Source organism: Pelmatolapia mariae, linkage group LG13 (assembly GCF_036321145.2).
Source record: "Pelmatolapia mariae isolate MD_Pm_ZW linkage group LG13, Pm_UMD_F_2, whole genome shotgun sequence".
NCBI classification, from domain to species: Eukaryota; Metazoa; Chordata; class Actinopteri; order Cichliformes; family Cichlidae; genus Pelmatolapia; species Pelmatolapia mariae.
In genome coordinates, this window is record NC_086238.1 from 12,069,011 (window position 1) to 12,086,205 (window position 17,195).

The window sequence follows — 17,195 nt, forward strand, 5'->3', positions numbered from 1 at the left end:
TTTCCTGTTCACATTTTTCTAATGACGAACACAAAACATTTTGAACGTGGTGATGAAATGGAAGGAAAAAAACATCACATTGAGCAGAAGTAAGTTATCTTTTTCCAAAGCTGAAATTAGGAATACCTGCTCATAGGTGTTAACACAAATGCCTATACCTATACTCAGGCTGTTCTGAGTATTTCTGATCTACTGGGATTTTCCCACACAACCATCTCCAGAGTTTAACGAAATTGACCCGAAAAAGAGAAAATATCCAGTGAGCGGCAGTTCTCTGGGGGGAAATGCCTTGTTGATGTCAGAGGTCAGAGGAGAATGGCCAGACTGGTTCGAGTTGATAGGAAGGCAACTGTAACTCAAATAACCACTTGTTACAATCACACTGTGATCAGTGAACGCGCAATGCCTTGAAGCAAATGGGCTACAGCAGCAGAAGACCACACTGGGTGCTACTTCTGTTAGCCAGGAACAAGATTCAAGGTTTCAGCTGCAATATTCACAGGATAGGTTCAGAATCTGGTATAAACAACATGAAAGCACAGATTCATCCTGCCTTCTCTCAGTGTTTAAGGCTCATGGTGTTCTGGGCACACAACTGAGCTTAATTTAAACACCACAGCCTACCTGAGCATTACTGCTGCCAGTGCATCCACCCTTTTATGACCACACTGTATCGATCTTCTGATGGCTGCTTCCAGTTAGGTAATACACCATGTCACAAAGCTTAAATCATCTCAAGTGGCTTCTTGAACATGACAGTGAGTTCACTGTTCTAAAATTGCCTCCACTGTAACCAGATCTCCATCCAATAAGCACCTTCATATGTGTTGTCTATTAAAAGGGGAGCAAGACGTCACTAGTGAGGTATAGCTAACGAAGTAGTAGGTAACTGCATGTCTTCCTGAGAAACCAGCATGTATGGTAAAGTGAAACTGATGCTTGTTTGGTAAATACTTAGCTGAAACTCAAATTGAAAGTGAAATCCACAAAGCTCACATTTAATGCCGCCATTTGCAACAATGATGTTCAAGTTTGACTTTCAAAAAAGTTTTCATTCAAGTACAATTTCAGTACAGTACTTATTTTTGATCATTTCCAAACCAACCTTTAAAAGAAAACCCCCACACTGGTTCACTCCAAAAGTACACGAGTAAAGACACTTTAATAATTTCCACCTCTGACACTTGAGTGTGTCACTAGTGTAGCACAAAGTTCCTATGGCAACGACTGACATCACTTTGTACTGTCTCTAATTAATCCAGCTTGTCCCTGTGAAAGATCTCTGACACGTTCAAAAGCACTGATCTAACACGTCTTCATATATACACAGCCAAAAACACAAACATACACACATATATGCACATCCACTGATTCTGCTTACCTGCATTTATACATCCTCCTTTGCTTATTTTCACTGTTTCACTCTAACATGCATTGGATGAATGTTGCCTGTTTCCCTTCAGCTCAAATTTGACAGAGGGCTGGTTTATGTTAGAATGATTTCCCCGAGCAAAAATAGACCTGCAGATCAATAAACATTGGCTACAGATTTTTGTCTTTGATGTTTGTGCACTTGTGAGTGTGTGTGTGCATGCACTGCTATGCTGGATTAGAGTTTTGGCACAGATTTCAAAGGTCTTATCAGATGAAGGTTAGAATTCTGCTTGGTTGATGAATGGCTGCTCTGTATGCATTAAACTGGGCATGTTCATATTCCTGTCAGTGTTAATGGAAGGACTGTTAAAGCTTTGTGTGACAAATGCATTTCTGCCATACTCTAAGTTAGTACATAATGCATCCATGTCAGCCACCTCTAATATCCACCGCTGAACTGGAACAGGCAGGGCGGTTACACAAGCTGGAAGCTGTGCAAATGCATTTCTGACTATGTCAATAATACTAATCAAAGGTCTGAGTAACAGAGGAAGTCAAACCGTACCCTGCTGAAAAATTTCACTAGATCTGTTCAGCTGTCGCACCTTCCATTGTGTTCACTTTGAACATAAAGTAAAATCATTTTAGAACATTTTCTCCTTTACGAACGTCATTGCACCCTTTGTGTGGAAATCCAAATTGTGGTCAGGTGCATCCTGTTTACTTTAACTGTCCTTGAGCTCTGCTGGAGTCCACCTGCGGCAAACTGATTAGCCATAGTTTAGAAAGGCACACACCTGTGTATATAAAGCTTCCACAATTCACACTACACAGCAAGACAATAGCAGCCATTATGACTGGAAACTGCATTGAGGCGCTGGTTCTAAATCCATTTATAAAGGTTTGAGAGGTTATTAGGAGAAACACCCAAGTAATGGATTGAAAAGGGCTCTTCTTAGAGTCAGCCAGACTAAGTAGGATGTCTGAGTAAATATTTAATTGGTCTGGTATGTGACCAAGAATTCAGCACTTATTGCAAGAAGACTTCAGATGTTTTCTGTAGAGATCGGAGAACCTGCAGGAAGTTTGACCGCCACCAGCCGCGAGCAGTTCTGAGTAAAAGACACATAAAAGTCTGCTTCATGTGTCTCAAATCACATGTAAAGGATGTCTGAAAATAAAAACTCAGCAAACATGTAGAATCATGTTTGTGGGACAACAGGCACTGCCGTCGACAGCATTGTACTGTGGATGGTCTTCTTTGCAGCTGGGGTCAGAAAGTCTGACAGGAAGGATGAGGAAAAGGATTCTGGCTAAATGCATGGAGGTCTTGCAAGATACCATCGCCAGAGTGCATCGGCTTTGGGAGAGTGGGAGTCGCCTTTCATGACAACAGTCACCCAGTGTTCAAAAGGTCATCCATCCCCCCATCTTTTCTCTGTACTGCCCCCAATCGATGATGAGGAATAGCCCCAAACATATAATAAAATGCTGGGAATACAAAGAAGTCTTAAGCCAGGGGGAGGAAGGTCAGCCATTCTGGGGATGACTGAACTGCTGTGTTATTTCCTTTTCTCAGGACAGTTATACTGGTGTTTCTGGATTACAGTGGGAGTATCCAGAACTGTCTGTGAAGCGCAGCAAAGACTCTCTCTGGTCCTGGGTGGGTCAGAAACCACACACACACAAACGCTAAGTTATGTATGCACATTCATGGAAGAGTACCTCCTTCTAATAAATGAATGATCAACAGATATATGTTTACTGACATGGATTTATTGTCATCACAATCCTCTTGCTCTTACCAGACAAACTGGGGAGGTTGTAGATTTCTTTGACTCGTCATCACAGAGGTCACTTCAGCATCCCTCAAGCTGACATCTCTATTATACCCAAAAGAAAAGCGGTTTCAAAACAAGTCTCAGACCGTAACTAGTGGAGCAGAATTAAACCGTTTAAAACATCTTCGGCAAGATCTGAACTTGTCAGTTTGTACACGTTTGTTATCCACTTTGACAGAGCTGTCACAGAGAATAAAATAAACTATCTTAAGCCAGGTGTGCAAAGATTGTAGCCTAGAAGCTCCAATTACTGCCAAAGGACAAGTAAAAAGTATAAAGAACTGAACACTACTTATATGAATGATTTTTAGTCAGTAATACATTCACTAAACACTCTGAAATGTGTGGTTTAGTGTGGCTTGACACAGAAAAGGGTGCCTGAATACTTTCCAAATCACTGTCTCACTTTCAGCTCGGGCTGTGATGCAAATATTGCAGTTATTACTGGCATTAGAGGTTGCAAACATTTGTCAGAGTATCAAGATCATATCATACGTAAACAGACCCTGAGGATCAGAATTAGTAATAAATGTCGGGGGAGAAAAGGAGAGAAACAGTTCCTACCTTGACTCCAATATCTCTAGTCACTGGCAAAAGCATACAAACAACAGCTGCACAGTTTCCTGCACACTGAGCACACGTACTGCAGGCTCATGTCCTGCTGCAGGCAGGGGCGTGTTGTTCTCATACATATACAGCCCTGACACACCTGCCACAACAGAGCACAGCTGTCAGCGCATCAGCCTTTACCCTATACGTGACCTCGCGGCGCTCACACACAAGCCTAATTATGCACATATACGATGCAACGCACTAACCGCCTGATTGTGTGGCGACACCTGAGCACACATTCACTTATAAAACAGGATTCAACTCGCCTGCGCAGAGCCCGCACACAAGGCAACGCAAACCAAGAACAAGCATACCATAGAGGCTTTTCGTCCAGCCCCGTGTTTGTGCCTGTAGTTAGGACAGGGGAACACAATGCATGAAAGAACGACTCAACAAAATTTCCAATTCTTTTATGAGAACTAACACAAAAAGAAAAACAGCACATGCAAACCCCGCTCTATAGAATGGATCATTGATTTAAATAGGGCTCTATAAATAAAAATGATCATATGGATAAAATGCTCCTTTGGAACATCTGCTGTATGTTTTATTAATAACACACACACAGAGCGAGAAGGGACAGTGAACAAGGGGAATGCTAATTGGCTTACACACAAACACACACACACGCACATTGTCAGATTGCCACACTGTAACTAAACCTCAGCTCCTCTCACTCCTCTCCCTCGTGCATTTGCTGCTAAAGGGAGGCCGAGTTATCATGGAAGTGAAACAGATTTCAAAGAAGACAAAAAAACAACAACTAAAAAAACTAAAAGCAGACTGAACTATATAGGAGGGAGCAAGGTTTTATAACCTATAAATAAGTGATGTGCCTTACCATTGCTACTCCCCCCTCGACCCTGACTTTGCTGCCCCCACCACCCCAAGCTCGCTCCTGCTATCTCACTAAATGGGGGAGGGGAACAATGAAAGGAGTATGAGTGACAGATAAGTAGATCCTCATTAAAACTCTGCGCTTATATCATCCTCCGCTCTAACCCTCCTCTCCTCCTCTGCATCGAGCTCTGGAAAATGATAGAGGAAGGGAGAGAGGAGAGGGGAGGTGCTGCTCATTGGTTATTCCTGTTCTCTGACCTAACTTGACAACCAGCTCCAATAACAAGACAAAGAGGGATGACACAGAGATTTTTGCCAGAGACCAGGATGCTGACAAGGAAGTGAACTGTCCTAAATTGGCAGATAATGGGCCTGCTGTGGGCCGCTCTGTAACCTCCTCCGCTGTGCTCTGCTCTGAATACAGTAGATCTCAAACATACGGCCTTTCAGTGTCTTTTTTTTCCTCTCTCTGTTTTACAAGCTTTGCTGGTCAGCAGCAGGGTCGGATGTACCACTGTAACAGCTTCTCTTTATTTTTTGTTTTCATGTGTAACTCGGTGAGTCACCCTGGAAAAGCTCTTTACCCAAACAAATCGCACAATTTGCTTCTTAGGACAAATAGACCTCAAACTATAATCAGACACGACGTTTAAAATAACCAGCGCGTCACCTGGTTTAAAGTACACACCAGCATACCCAGCAGATTACTTTTGAAAACCAGTGCTCAAAATACAATGAAAGGTCATGTAATACGCTTTTTTATTTATTCAAAAGATTTTGGTTTATTCATAATCTTCTATAAAAAAAACTAATGAAAAACCTGAATCTGGAAAAAAACAAAACATTTGCAGTCCAGTGTGTTTTTTTGTTTTTTTCTAAAGCCACGTGGACTTTGGAGTGCATGGAGAGGCTCCCTGCATGCTTTCAGCTGCAAACAGGAAATAATCAAGAGTTAGGAAATTGCAAGTACAATACAAGTGTGTTAACAGTCTCTTTAGGCACTGGAGTCTCTGGAGTCCCATGCCAGGACCCCTGAAGAATATGTCATTTCTTAAGTTTGAATGGATTTAAGACTACATTATTCACATTAGCACTTCCAGTCGAACTGAAACAGACAATAAATAATGCTTTCAAATTAGATCATTAGTACTGTCACTGTGATTCGGGGAGTAAACAGAGCTACACAAGTTAACAGGGCACGTTCTCCCCAAATGGTTTCAAATAGATGTCAAGAGTGATTGTCATGAAGGTGTGTTGGAGATATAATCTGGGGTCGCATCTCTGAATCAAAATGGAAAGGAGCAAAAAAAGGAAACATGGAACTTCTTGATGCCAAACGTGATCTAATAAAACAGAACGGATGCTGATTCGGGTTTATTATTTGGTCCCGTAATGCTTGGTTGAAGACTGGCCATACAGCCCAAAGAATTCGGCATGTCTGGCTGTCTGCGATGTTTCCATCAGTCCCCTCATGGGAAAATGCTGCAGTGGCTGACTTGCAGGTAGAGGGGCATGTGGGGCAAACTCCTGAGAGGTCACAGAGGGGAAGGAGTCCGACGCTGGGTACGGAGGCCGGGCGCAAGCAGCAGGGGCCCTGGAGCAGCAGCAATTATTCAAAGTACACATCAGTACTTTCCTCCCTTCGTACACGGCTTGTTGTGAGGCACCACCACTTGAGAAGTGGGAGGATGGGAATATGGTTCCTGAGTGGTGGCTAGAGCTGGACCCTAGACCCACCATGTGATGGGCTGAAGTGTCTAGGAGCCGACTATGACCAGGGCCAGTGTGAGGATTCTGTGAGAGGACTTCAGAGGCATATACAGATGAAGCCCGGTGACCTTGGTCGGCCAGGAAGGGTTTTTTGCTGCTGTAGAGCAAAGGTGGAGGATTCTGGGAGTTTTCTGGGTTAGCCTCCAGGAACGCCATGCTGTATTTCCTCTTCTGTATTCCTGAACTAGTCCCCAACTGGGAGCTAGCAGAGCTGCTGTGAGACTGCACAATCTCCAGAAGAGGCGACTCAATGAACGGTTCTGACAATGACAAGTAGAGGTGGGACAGAGAGATGAGTGCTAATTCTAATAATACTTCTCTGAAAAACTCATCTATAGTTATTTTTCTGTAATTTAATCCTACCCTCCAGCATTTTTCGCAAGTTCTTCTCTCTTGTTGACAGGTCGGACAGCAAATGATGAGAGTTGAGCTGGCCCACTCTGACTGGAGGGATAATGCTATTCAGATGTGAGTTTGACCTGTAAAAAGAAACACGACAGTAAAATCATTAGTATCGAATTGTTAGAGACACTCTGCACCTTGAGATTTAAAAAACATATATATTCTTTTTTAAAGTTGGCTGTGATTAAATTTGGACAAGATGATAGTGGTGCGAAGTTATCAACACTACCTTAGCTAGCTTGGTTATTTCCATTGGTAGCTCACTGTATAATTAAATAGGATGCAAACTTTGACTGTAATCATTGCACCAATTTAATCATTACTAAAACTGATACAGCTGCAAAGTTGGCTAAACAGACAAACCTGTTTTTAACCACAGACTGTAAAAGTTCCGGTGCCAAAGGTTGGGCATTTTAAAACCCAGTTTGAAGTAGCCATTGTAAGAACTTGGAAATATCCCCTTGTTAAGTCTGAAAACCAGTGACTTTCAAGTCTAAATGCTCCATCAGTTCCCAAAAGCAAACAAGCACTGACTCACCCCTAACGATAACATGTTGAAATGCTTAAGTTAAAAATAATCCAAATTCTTTCAACAATAAAATGACTAGTGTGACTTTTCTCCCAGTAATAAGGTCTAGCGGAGTTAGAAGCTAATCTGCCTCAACACAAGATTTGCGAATCGACGTGTTGAGCACAGACCTTAGAAAGTTCATCAGCTTCAACTGACTAACCACTGGTGATGTGAAGTGAAGATAAAACAATTTTCTACTTTGAGGCGAGGTACTGAAGTCACTACCAATTACTGCACAGAATGGTGGTTATTGACATGTGAGAGGTCAGTAAATACATTGGCCGGTTAGCTATGCAACTTGAACCTGGCATGTCTGCTAGCAATCAACCATCAGCTTTAAGTGCTAATCACTTCCTGTGTAGATGCAGCTTTAGATGTGAACTAGCTGACACCTACAAATGAGATAACATGTTCTTACTGAAGTACGAAAAAAAAGTACAGCCATGCTATACCTCTTGACATAATACAAACTGCAAACTTATTAACGAATGTTAGAATGTTTAGTCGTAACCACTTGTAGCAGATGGCTGCCTCTCCCTTAGCCTGGTTCTGCCTAAAGTTTCTTCCTATTAAAAGGAAGTTTTTCCTTCTTACGGTTGCAGTGCTTGCTAATAGGGGGTTCCTTCATTGTTGAATACTTTCTTGAGACAACTGTTGTTGTGATTTACATAAATAAACCTATACATGAATAAACCATCTATTGACCTGCTACCTGTAGCTAGCCATGAGGTAGCTAGCTACAGCGCTATGGTTAGGCTAATATTAGCATATTAGGAAGATGTAAGATGAGGCCTAAATTGTTGTGAATAAGAGTATATGCTGAAAGTCCCCGACAGATAAAAGACAAATGTCACCATATGACAGAAAGAAGACTATCGGGAAAAACTTTGCAGCCAAGTGAGCTTCTGAGATGAACCCATCCACCTCAGACTGAACATCTACACCAAAATCATGCTGTCAAGGAAACTGTAGATCCAAGTTTAACTTGCTAAAAACACTATGCATAGTGCTAAAAAGTTGTTGAGGCCAGGAATGACAAATGAATAGTTAAAATCACTGCAGCATGTTAGAAAACTGTGAGGCTCACCCAGTCCCACCATTAAACAAGCAACTAGACAAGCCCTCCTGCTTGTGATCAGGTTTTTGAAGTAATTCATCACAGAGTATTTTCCATTTATACATCATAGAGGAAACACATGGGTTTATCTGTTCTACTGCTGTTTTCTCTGACCTTTGCTTATATTTGGCTTGCTTGACCTCTGTTGGAGTTGTTTTTTTTTGCCTGCTTTTATTACTAGTACACCCGCTAAAGCTACATTTAGCTAATTCCACTGAAAACAACGCAACAGTTGAATGTTGTACAAGGACATATTTGATAGTTTGGCTGTTTTTCTCACAATGAATAAAGATGATGATCAGTGCACTAAAAAGCTTGCATGAAAACATCACTGGGTTAGTCCAAAGAAATGAATATCTTAGAATAACTTCTTACCTGTCCACGAGGAGCTGATAAGGTTTTGTTTTCTGAAATGAAAAAACAGGTTTCACGGGTCATTCCCACACACCATCTGACTTCAAATGTCTCACTAACAGTTATTATAAGATGCATCAGTGTTTACTGCACATGCTTTCATATTACAACATCATTTTATGTCCCTAAAAAGTATCACTGCCTGATGCAGATGCAAGAACTGTGAAAAGGGGTCATAGAGATAAAGGTTCATGTTCGATAAATAGAAAAAACAATTTGCAGATTTGTTGTACCTTCATGAAATTCAAACTGCCCGCTTTTTGGAAGAATGTTTTCACTGAGCTCAGGAGTTTTTCTGCTTCGTGGCGCCTCTCGTTGAGCTGCAGCACCTGCTGGGAGTTCTTCCTCACGTACGAGTTGTAGGTGCTCTCCAGCATCTGCATGGTTTCAGCCTGGTTTGCTTCTAGCAGCGCATGCATCCGCTGATACTGGGCTCTTGCACGCTCCTTCAGTTCAGACACTGCATCCTGTGGTCACAGGATACACAAGTATGCACGTTTACATGCAGAAATACAATTTTAAATGACTAAAAGTACTGATGTTAACAAACAGATACTACAATTTTTATTAACAGACACACAATTTTATGGAATTTGTGCTTTTCTTGTTCAATATGAAAGTGGGAAAGTCATTTGTTAAATCCATTTTCACTTTGCTGCACCTGCCAGTCATAGTTAAAGTTACATTTACCTTTGATTTCCCAAGAGTGAGAAACGGTAGAGTAATTTCATTACAGCAGACAAAATTATAGCACAAACCCCCATGCTGATAACATTCACATAACATTCGGAATTGAAAATGCACCTTCATCAGTGTCTTGTCTGACTCCAGCTTGTTGAGGTGCTCATCGATGTTCTGAACACGACCTTCCAGTCTGTCTTGCTGCCTCATTAGCATGGCCTGTGGAGAAATGACAGATAGGATGGATTAGATAGGCGAACCACAACAAGATGCCCTGAAAATTACAAAAAAACAAAAAATACCTACACATTTAGAAACTCTGAAAAACTTGGGCCTCTGCTATGACCTCAGCATACCTAGCTGCTTTTCACGAGGCACCGAGACAACTTTCTCCACAGTCAGCTTCCAGCAACATGAACATGCATTTAGGCATGCGGAGAGCAGCAGCAAAGGCAAACACGGCTGCACAAATCATTCTCTGACAGCTCCAAAGTTTGACGCTGACCCTGCTGTGTCAAATGAGCTCCATTGTTGGGACAAGCTTACTTCCTCTGTGGGTACACAAGAGCCAAGAGCCAGTTTAAAAAAAAATCCACTGAACATAATCCTTCCCCATTTACTGCAGAGGCTGGGAATCAATCTGCTGTCACAGACTGACAACTAACTAGAAACAGGGGAGGGCAGGTAGACTTTTTAATGAACTGTTTCTGCATTGGAAAGGCAGCATGCCCAAATAAGAGAAAACCTGCTGTCATGGCAACAAAGTCTTGTGTATGTACTCATATGTGAAATCTTATGTGTATGTAGGGAGCGGGGGTGCCTCACTCCCCCCCCCCCCCCCCCCCCCCCCCCCCGCACTTTCTCATTTTGCCACATGCATTGCTCCCATTGTTTGCATTGGCCTGTGTGTCAGTGACAGATTGTCATGTCTGTGTGCACAGCGCCGAGGTCTCCTCCCTCCCCTCCCTCCCTCCCTCCCAATGAGCCTGCACCCGAGAAAGGGAACGAGAGGAAAGGCGATGCTTGCACATGCCAAGAACGGATAGAAAGAGAGTGAGAAAGACATACAAAAAGAGAGCGAAACCAAAAGAAAGAGGAGAAAAAAAAAGTTTCACCCAAAAGAGAGAGAGATAGGGAGAATGAGGACATTCCTGTGGTCTCGAGTGAGTGAGTCTCAGGGTAGTCACATTGTGGTATCACAGCAACAGGCCTCTTCAGCTGCTTGCAACACTCATGTTGTGCTGTCTAATGGACATCCACAGGCTGGTCACTATAGTTTACCACAGTGAACACTTTCAACAGTGCATATAGCTTCAACAAAATAACCCAGAAAGACTCTAAATGGCATAAAATAGTAGCCAAATGTATCATAATAACTCACTTATGCTTGTTATCAGAACAGTTCTTTTGAGTGAAGAAGACTACTGATTTGTCCACCTAGGAAACAGCAGGAATACGTTTATCTCCCCTAACTCTTAAAGGAAGCAGAGTGGATTATATGACATGTATTTTGGGCAGCTGACAGTAGGTTTTTATATCATTCATGGAAAGAACAACAAAAGTGGTATTTCTACTTCTTCAGCATATTTTAAGGCTGGCCACAAAAACTGACAAAATTTCTATCCAGGCACTCATTTTGGGACAGCGTAGTAGTCCGGTGGTTAGCACTATTGCCTCAAACCAAGAGGGTCCTGGATTTGAACCTGGGGCAGGGCCCTTGTGTGTGGAGTTTACATGCTCTTCCTGCGCTTGTGCAGCTTTTCTCTGGGAGCTTTAGCTCTGCACCCTAAGTTAATGCTGCCTATACTGGCCCAGGACACTCTTCCAAAACATGCTAACTCTCGAGACTTCATTCTTGGTTAAATAAGGGTTTAAAAATATTACTAGCCACCAATTTTGCTCTGTTTTTAGTGTACTCCAACCCCTATTTGTCTTCTAACTGCTCGTTACTGTTAGCTAGTCTCTACATTTGTAAACTTTAATGTGACTGAGATACTCTGCTATTTGATGCTGAGCAGGCAGTGGACAGCTGGTTTCTCAAAGCTGTCTACAGCTGTCTCCTACAGCTGGAAAAGTCGTGGATGGGAGTGACCCAAATAAGTAAAACCGCATCAATTAACTGAAAGATGCTCAAAAGCTCAGCTGAACTGAAGGAAGTGCCACTGACACTTGAGCTTTGGAGTCATTTCTATCAGCGACATCTCTAACATTACACAGTTTCTGATCCACGGTAGCTATAAAACTATCGATGAGGGAAGCTTTAAGTGCTGAGAAGGAAAAACACTGCATTTCGTTCGTGAATTAACTGCTGCATCACCCTGCAGTGCTGACTATGTTTTTAAAAAAATTGGTCCCACAAGTGAAATCAAGAATACATCTTTATGAGTACAGCTTAATGGGCTGTTATACTGACACCTATAGAGTGTGTATGCATGTGTATGTGGGGAAAAAAAGTGAACTGTTAAAGTAAGCCCTATATCATACAGCCATGCGGGTGAATGTAATTAACAGTTGCACTTGCAGAGGTTTTTATATCATTCATGGAAAGAACAACAATAAGCTCAGCAAGGGCTGCAGCAAGCCCAGTACCACACACCTCGAAGACTATTCTTCTTAATTCTCCCAATTAAAGTTGAGGCACATTTCTATTAAGGACTTTACAGTTTAAGCATTATTAATGCCTCATGTTGGTTCGTGTTCCAAATGACTTGTCAGAGTTGTTATCTAAAGCTTTTGGTGGTTTCACCATAACATATCAAGTTCTGCTTTGTGCACCAACAATGAGATCACATATAGAAACCACGAGCACACTGTGATGTATTCAGTTGGTGGATTTTACATGTTCACTAATGAAATGTTGTTTTGAGAGTTTTTCTCAGATGCAGCTAGCACTGAGCGCTAACACTGTTCGTGTAATTGGCCTGTTCTCGTCACCCGAGGGTGGCAGCGCTTTACGTAGAAAATCAGCAGCGTAGTCTTTAATCCTGTTTCGCACAGTTGTAACACATCCTACACCTGTACTCCATCTCAACACCACATCTTGCTTACACAAGAGGCAGTTTAGCTAAACACTCCTCTTCAAACAACCTGATAGTAACCGTAACAGCTGACACTACCCTGCAAACTGGTGGACTTGTGTCAGTTGGCTGCCTGTGTTTCTTCTTTCCTTCACTTTTTCATGTCCTGCCTCCTCGGTGCCTTTGAACTTAAGACGGTGCACTGGTATTATTCATCACTTTGGTAACACGGCGCACACGAGCTCGGTGTGAATGCTGCATTGACAAAACAGGAAAGAGCACTTTGTTGGGTTATTAGTATCGTAAATGGTGCGTGAGCTGCTTTATGTGAGTTGGCTTCACATTATAGCAGCAGCTTTTCTGTGTCTTGATGCTTCTGCTCAGCAACTCTGTCTTCCTCTTTTTGTCGTGTTTCCTCCAATTCCTTTTTTTTGTCTTGTGTGTTTGAAATAGCACAGAGGGGCTGGGGCAGCGTAGCAGCATGAAAGCCTACCTTTATCAAGCTTAAGCCCGCCAATGATCACTTTCCCCACTGTCCTATTTAGGCATCCAGACACCCACAGGTTGCCAGGAAGCTCATGTTTAAATGAGGAGCCTCAGGCTCAATGAACAGAGAGCCTCTTTCACAATCAACTGACAACTATTCCCTACTTCTGATGTCAGTGGCCTGCCCTCAGCATTCTGGGTATCTGACTCACTCCAGCCCAGATACACGAAGCTTCAAACAGCAGAGCTTCCATGAGCGACGGTTTCCTGCTGAGGTGCCTGAGAAAGCCAAGGTGAGGTTGTGTGGGAGGGCTCCTCCTCCGCTTGTCCCAGGGAGAACATTACTATTATATTACGCTTCTTTTCTCATCTCGAAATTACCAGCATGTCTGCAAAAGGTTAATGTAAAAGTCTCCTTTGAGAGCCAAAGATAACTAAAAGATACGAACATTGCTACGTTGGTTTTGCGTCTTTGTTTATCCCAAAAGCAACAAGAGTGCTGCCCGGGGAATTTAAGACCAAAATAGACCACAGCTCTGCGAAGCAGAACGACCTCTCAGCAAATAATGATGAGAAGACACTGTGGTCTCGTATTACTTTAACAAATGACCCAACACACAAGGAGCCCAACATTTTTTGCTATTAACACTTTTCTTTTTTCAATAAATCACTGTGTATTATATGCCTGAAGGTCCAGGGATGGACAGTGTGACTCCACAGTGCAATTTGCCCTGTGAAAATACAGTTGTGAAAGAACAGAAAGATGGCTGGGTGTGTGCATATGAGTGTGTAGAGAGAGCAGCTGTGGAAAGGGCTGAACAGACATCTTTTGTCCCAATAATAGCTCTGAACCAGGGTCAACTGATTTAGAACTTACCCTGGAAAGAAATATGTGTAACTTTCCCCAAGTGGAATAATGCCTTCACTAAAAAGTATCAAAAACACGACGAGAGGGCAAACTGTAAAACAAATCTGCTTCTCATTGCCTCCATAGATAGGGAGGAGAAGGGAAGGAATGTGTATAAGGTGTGGGTGGCTGTTTTTACACCTTGCTACTTGCGTTAGTCTTGAGAAAAGCAAAGAAACAGAAATAAAGTGAAGAAAAACACACAAGCGGTAGCAGCCATGGCATGTTGGCCCTCGTTTCTTTACGCATCCTGAGGTCAAGGCTGACAAGACACGCTCATTATTTAATTGTTGCCAATTCGTAGCCAGATTAGGATCTATTTTGCTCTTACTCTCAATTGATTTCCACCTCTCCCTCCCTGCTAAATGTCCCTAAAATAGCCTTCCAATCCTGGACCCTGAAACTGATCAGCTAACATAAACAAACTACACGCGTTTCCGCCCCTCACCGCACATAGGTCATCGTTTCCGGTGGATGCAGATTGCATCACAGCACTTATCCGAAGGGCACAGCGCTGCTAATGGGAAGGCGTGGCGGTATGGAGTGGGTGGTATGATCAAGGTTAAAAGCAGCGTGTGTGTGTGTGAAGTATGCCTATATATGTGTGTTTGTGTGCTATCCATGTACCCAGAGGGGTGGCTTTCACCTGTCCAGTCCTTTTACATCAGATTAAAGAGGAGGGAAAGAGAGAAAGCCTTTATAGACTAGCAAACTGAAAGAATTACCCATGGATTGTGTGCACCAAATGAAATCTTTTCATTGCCCTGTAGGAGAGTGTGTATGTGTGTGTGCGCGCATTTGTACCTGCATTTGTATGCGTTGCGTATCAACATCGCAGACTGTGTGTCTTTGGTTAGTGCAGTGAGAGATGCAGCAGAATGGACACAGAGCCACCTGCTCTTCCTCACAGTGGAGCAGCCTGTACTCCTCGTGACTGGGACAGGTCCAAGCGCTCAGCTCCTCAGCATCGACTAACAGGTGTCCCGGCGCCGCACACGGCTGCTGTAGGTGCGTCTGGATATGAGTTTGGCAGCAGGGCTCCTTACAGCGCAGACAGACTTTCCGCACGGGCAGCGGGGGGCCTCGTCTGCAGAGGACACAGTGCAGCACAGGGGGGGCTTTCTCAGTGTTCAAAGCATTGAAGCGCTTCACTATGTTGGCGAGCTTGAAGTTCTTCTCCAGTGTGGGCTTCTGGTCGTAGTCATGATTGCACTCTGGACAGCGGACCGCGGCGGTGTCTTTGGCCCAAGCCTCAGAGATGCAACCCTTGCAGAAGTTGTGCTTGCACGGCAGCTGGATGGGCTCCTCGAAAACATTCAGGCAAATGGGACACAGAAGTTCCTCTTCGAAGCAGTTTTTCCAGCTTGCATCCATGACCTCGGCTGAATCCAAACTGATGAAAAAAACAAAACAAAGGAAAGGCTTAAGAACTGGTTTAAATGAACCACTGCTTTTAAAAAATGAGCCTATTACAGTTTAATTTTTACTGCACTTATATTCAACTAAAATGGCACGGATTGGAAACAGGCCAAACCAACACACAGGGCACTGAGTTACAGGCTTATTAGGAGTGCATTACAGTGGCACAGCAATTAACAAATGAAGCTTAAAGTAAGTAGTAACAACCTGCTCTTCAGAGCAAAAGAGTGCCATTACACTGAAACCCAACACCATATATATATATATATATAAATTACATTTCTTCATATTTCAGTGTAATGTTTGGCTTCGCTGGGGAACAGTACGACACAAGCTGTGGCGTTTTGAGAGCGAGTGGGAACTTGACACTGAACAACAAATGTGACTCTTGTCAAATAAAATGTTACACTGACATTTTATTACGCGAAGGCACTCCTCGGCTTTTCTTACAGCAACCCACAGAAACATAACAGATGTATTCTTAAAAGAAAAAGCGTAACGTTACCAACTATTTCTCTTCCATGTCGTCGGCAGACTCCGGTGCACCTATAATACCGTGGAGCTTGTCATCCAGTCCGCGGTGAGATCCTCGCTCCTCTTGCTTCAGATTACAGCCTTCTGTCGGTCGCAGCGCTCAAAGCCGGGATTTTATAAGAGTCCCCCGCTGGTTTTCTCGTCTGGTTTCGCTTTCCCGTCAACTCTTCTGAGTAATATTTTATGGTAAGTACAGGCAGGATAGTCACTCGTCGGAAGAGAGCGCAGTGCTTCCACACCGACCGACTGCCGACCTCCAATAACGTGACCCGTCACGGAGTTGATACACAGGCGGGGAGGAGCCGGTAGGAGGAAGGCGAATGAACGGCCACAGCAAACTCTACCGGACAGACTGTAAAAGACCAAGAGACGTTTGTGTGGCTCTTCATGCTTTGAAGCAGAAGAGTCCCTGGCTGGGACAAAGCAGAGACCGACACCCCCACCCCCAGGGGCCCGTGACAGGGTTGGTGCATGTTGGGAGGAAAAGAGTGGAAAATATGGGAAGGTAATGTGGAGTAGATTTCAAATTAGTCACTCTTTTTAGGTTAAAAAAAATCAATTTTAGTCTTTTTTTTCTGACATAGTGTTATGAAATGTACAGTGATGAGTGTTAAAACTATGCAGTGACGCAGACATCCTGTAAAAGTGTAATATGAAGTGAGCGTGGGGGCCAGAGGCAGCCCTAGGTTGACTATTAAGATTAGACTTCTTAAGATGAGTTTGCACAAATATTAACAATCTATTTAAAAGCATATTTTAATAACATCAGACTGTAAAGCTTATTTGGAAGTAAGAATCCCAGCCCGACTACTTGTGATATAATCAGCTGAGCTCCCGGGCCTCATGTTGCCTAATGAGAAAAAACAAGATTTTATAAGCATTAAGATTTTAATACTTTCTATACATTTTAATGCGGGCACTTCCAAACCAGGAATGAGATTTTAATGACAAAGTGAAAATATCAGTTTCAAACCCACCTAATTGGACAGACTGGACCCTTTGGAGTTCTGATTCTGGCTCACAATCCACGTTTGACACACCTGAAGTAGACCACCAGAGCTTTTTACTCTTCTGGGAGTCTGAAAGTTTGAAAATCGAAACCTAGACATAGCCATAAATAATAAATTTTAATAAATTTACTTAATACCTTTCAGAAAAAGTGTAATACTGTTGTTTTGCACGTTACAGGAAATCACAATAAAATAGAAAA

At 42.8% G+C, this 17,195-nt stretch overlaps 1 protein-coding gene across 2 annotated transcripts; it reads right to left on the reverse strand.

The window, feature by feature from the left end:
* Nucleotides 1-2,459: 2,459 nt before the first annotated feature.
* LOC134640168 (E3 ubiquitin-protein ligase TRIM8-like) lies at nt 2,460-16,099 on the reverse strand. 2 transcript variants are annotated; one of them, XR_010095414.2, is made up of 8 exons: nt 15,957-16,099; nt 14,837-15,425; nt 9,746-9,841; nt 9,175-9,408; nt 8,903-8,934; nt 6,801-6,916; nt 3,180-6,697; nt 2,460-3,033 (listed from the first exon to the last, which is right to left on the reverse strand). XR_010095414.2 is itself a non-coding variant. In XM_063491794.2 (7 exons), the coding sequence occupies exons 2-7, from the start codon at nt 15,404-15,406 to the stop codon at nt 6,045-6,047; spliced, it is 1,701 nt and encodes a 566-aa protein (XP_063347864.1). In that variant the 5' UTR covers nt 15,407-15,425; nt 15,957-16,099; the 3' UTR covers nt 2,460-6,044. The 2 variants fall into 2 exon arrangements, 1 of the variants encoding a protein (XP_063347864.1); XM_063491794.2 differs by having other exon boundaries at nt 2,460-6,697.
* Nucleotides 16,100-17,195: the final 1,096 nt, after the last annotated feature.

What these genes read in the sequence shown, in the direction of transcription:
- LOC134640168 (XM_063491794.2), bottom strand. Translation starts at nt 15,406, where the DNA reads ATGGATGCAAGCTGGAAAAACTGCTTCGAAGAGGAACTTCTGTGTCCC. An exon ending in TATCAGCTCCTCGTGGACAG is followed by an intron (nt 6,917 to 8,902) that starts GTAAGAAGTTAT and finishes TTCTTTTTACAG; the next exon opens with GTCAAACTCACATCTGAATA. An exon ending in CTTGCGAAAAATGCTGGAGG is followed by an intron (nt 6,698 to 6,800) that starts GTAGGATTAAAT and finishes TGTCATTGTCAG; the next exon opens with AACCGTTCATTGAGTCGCCT.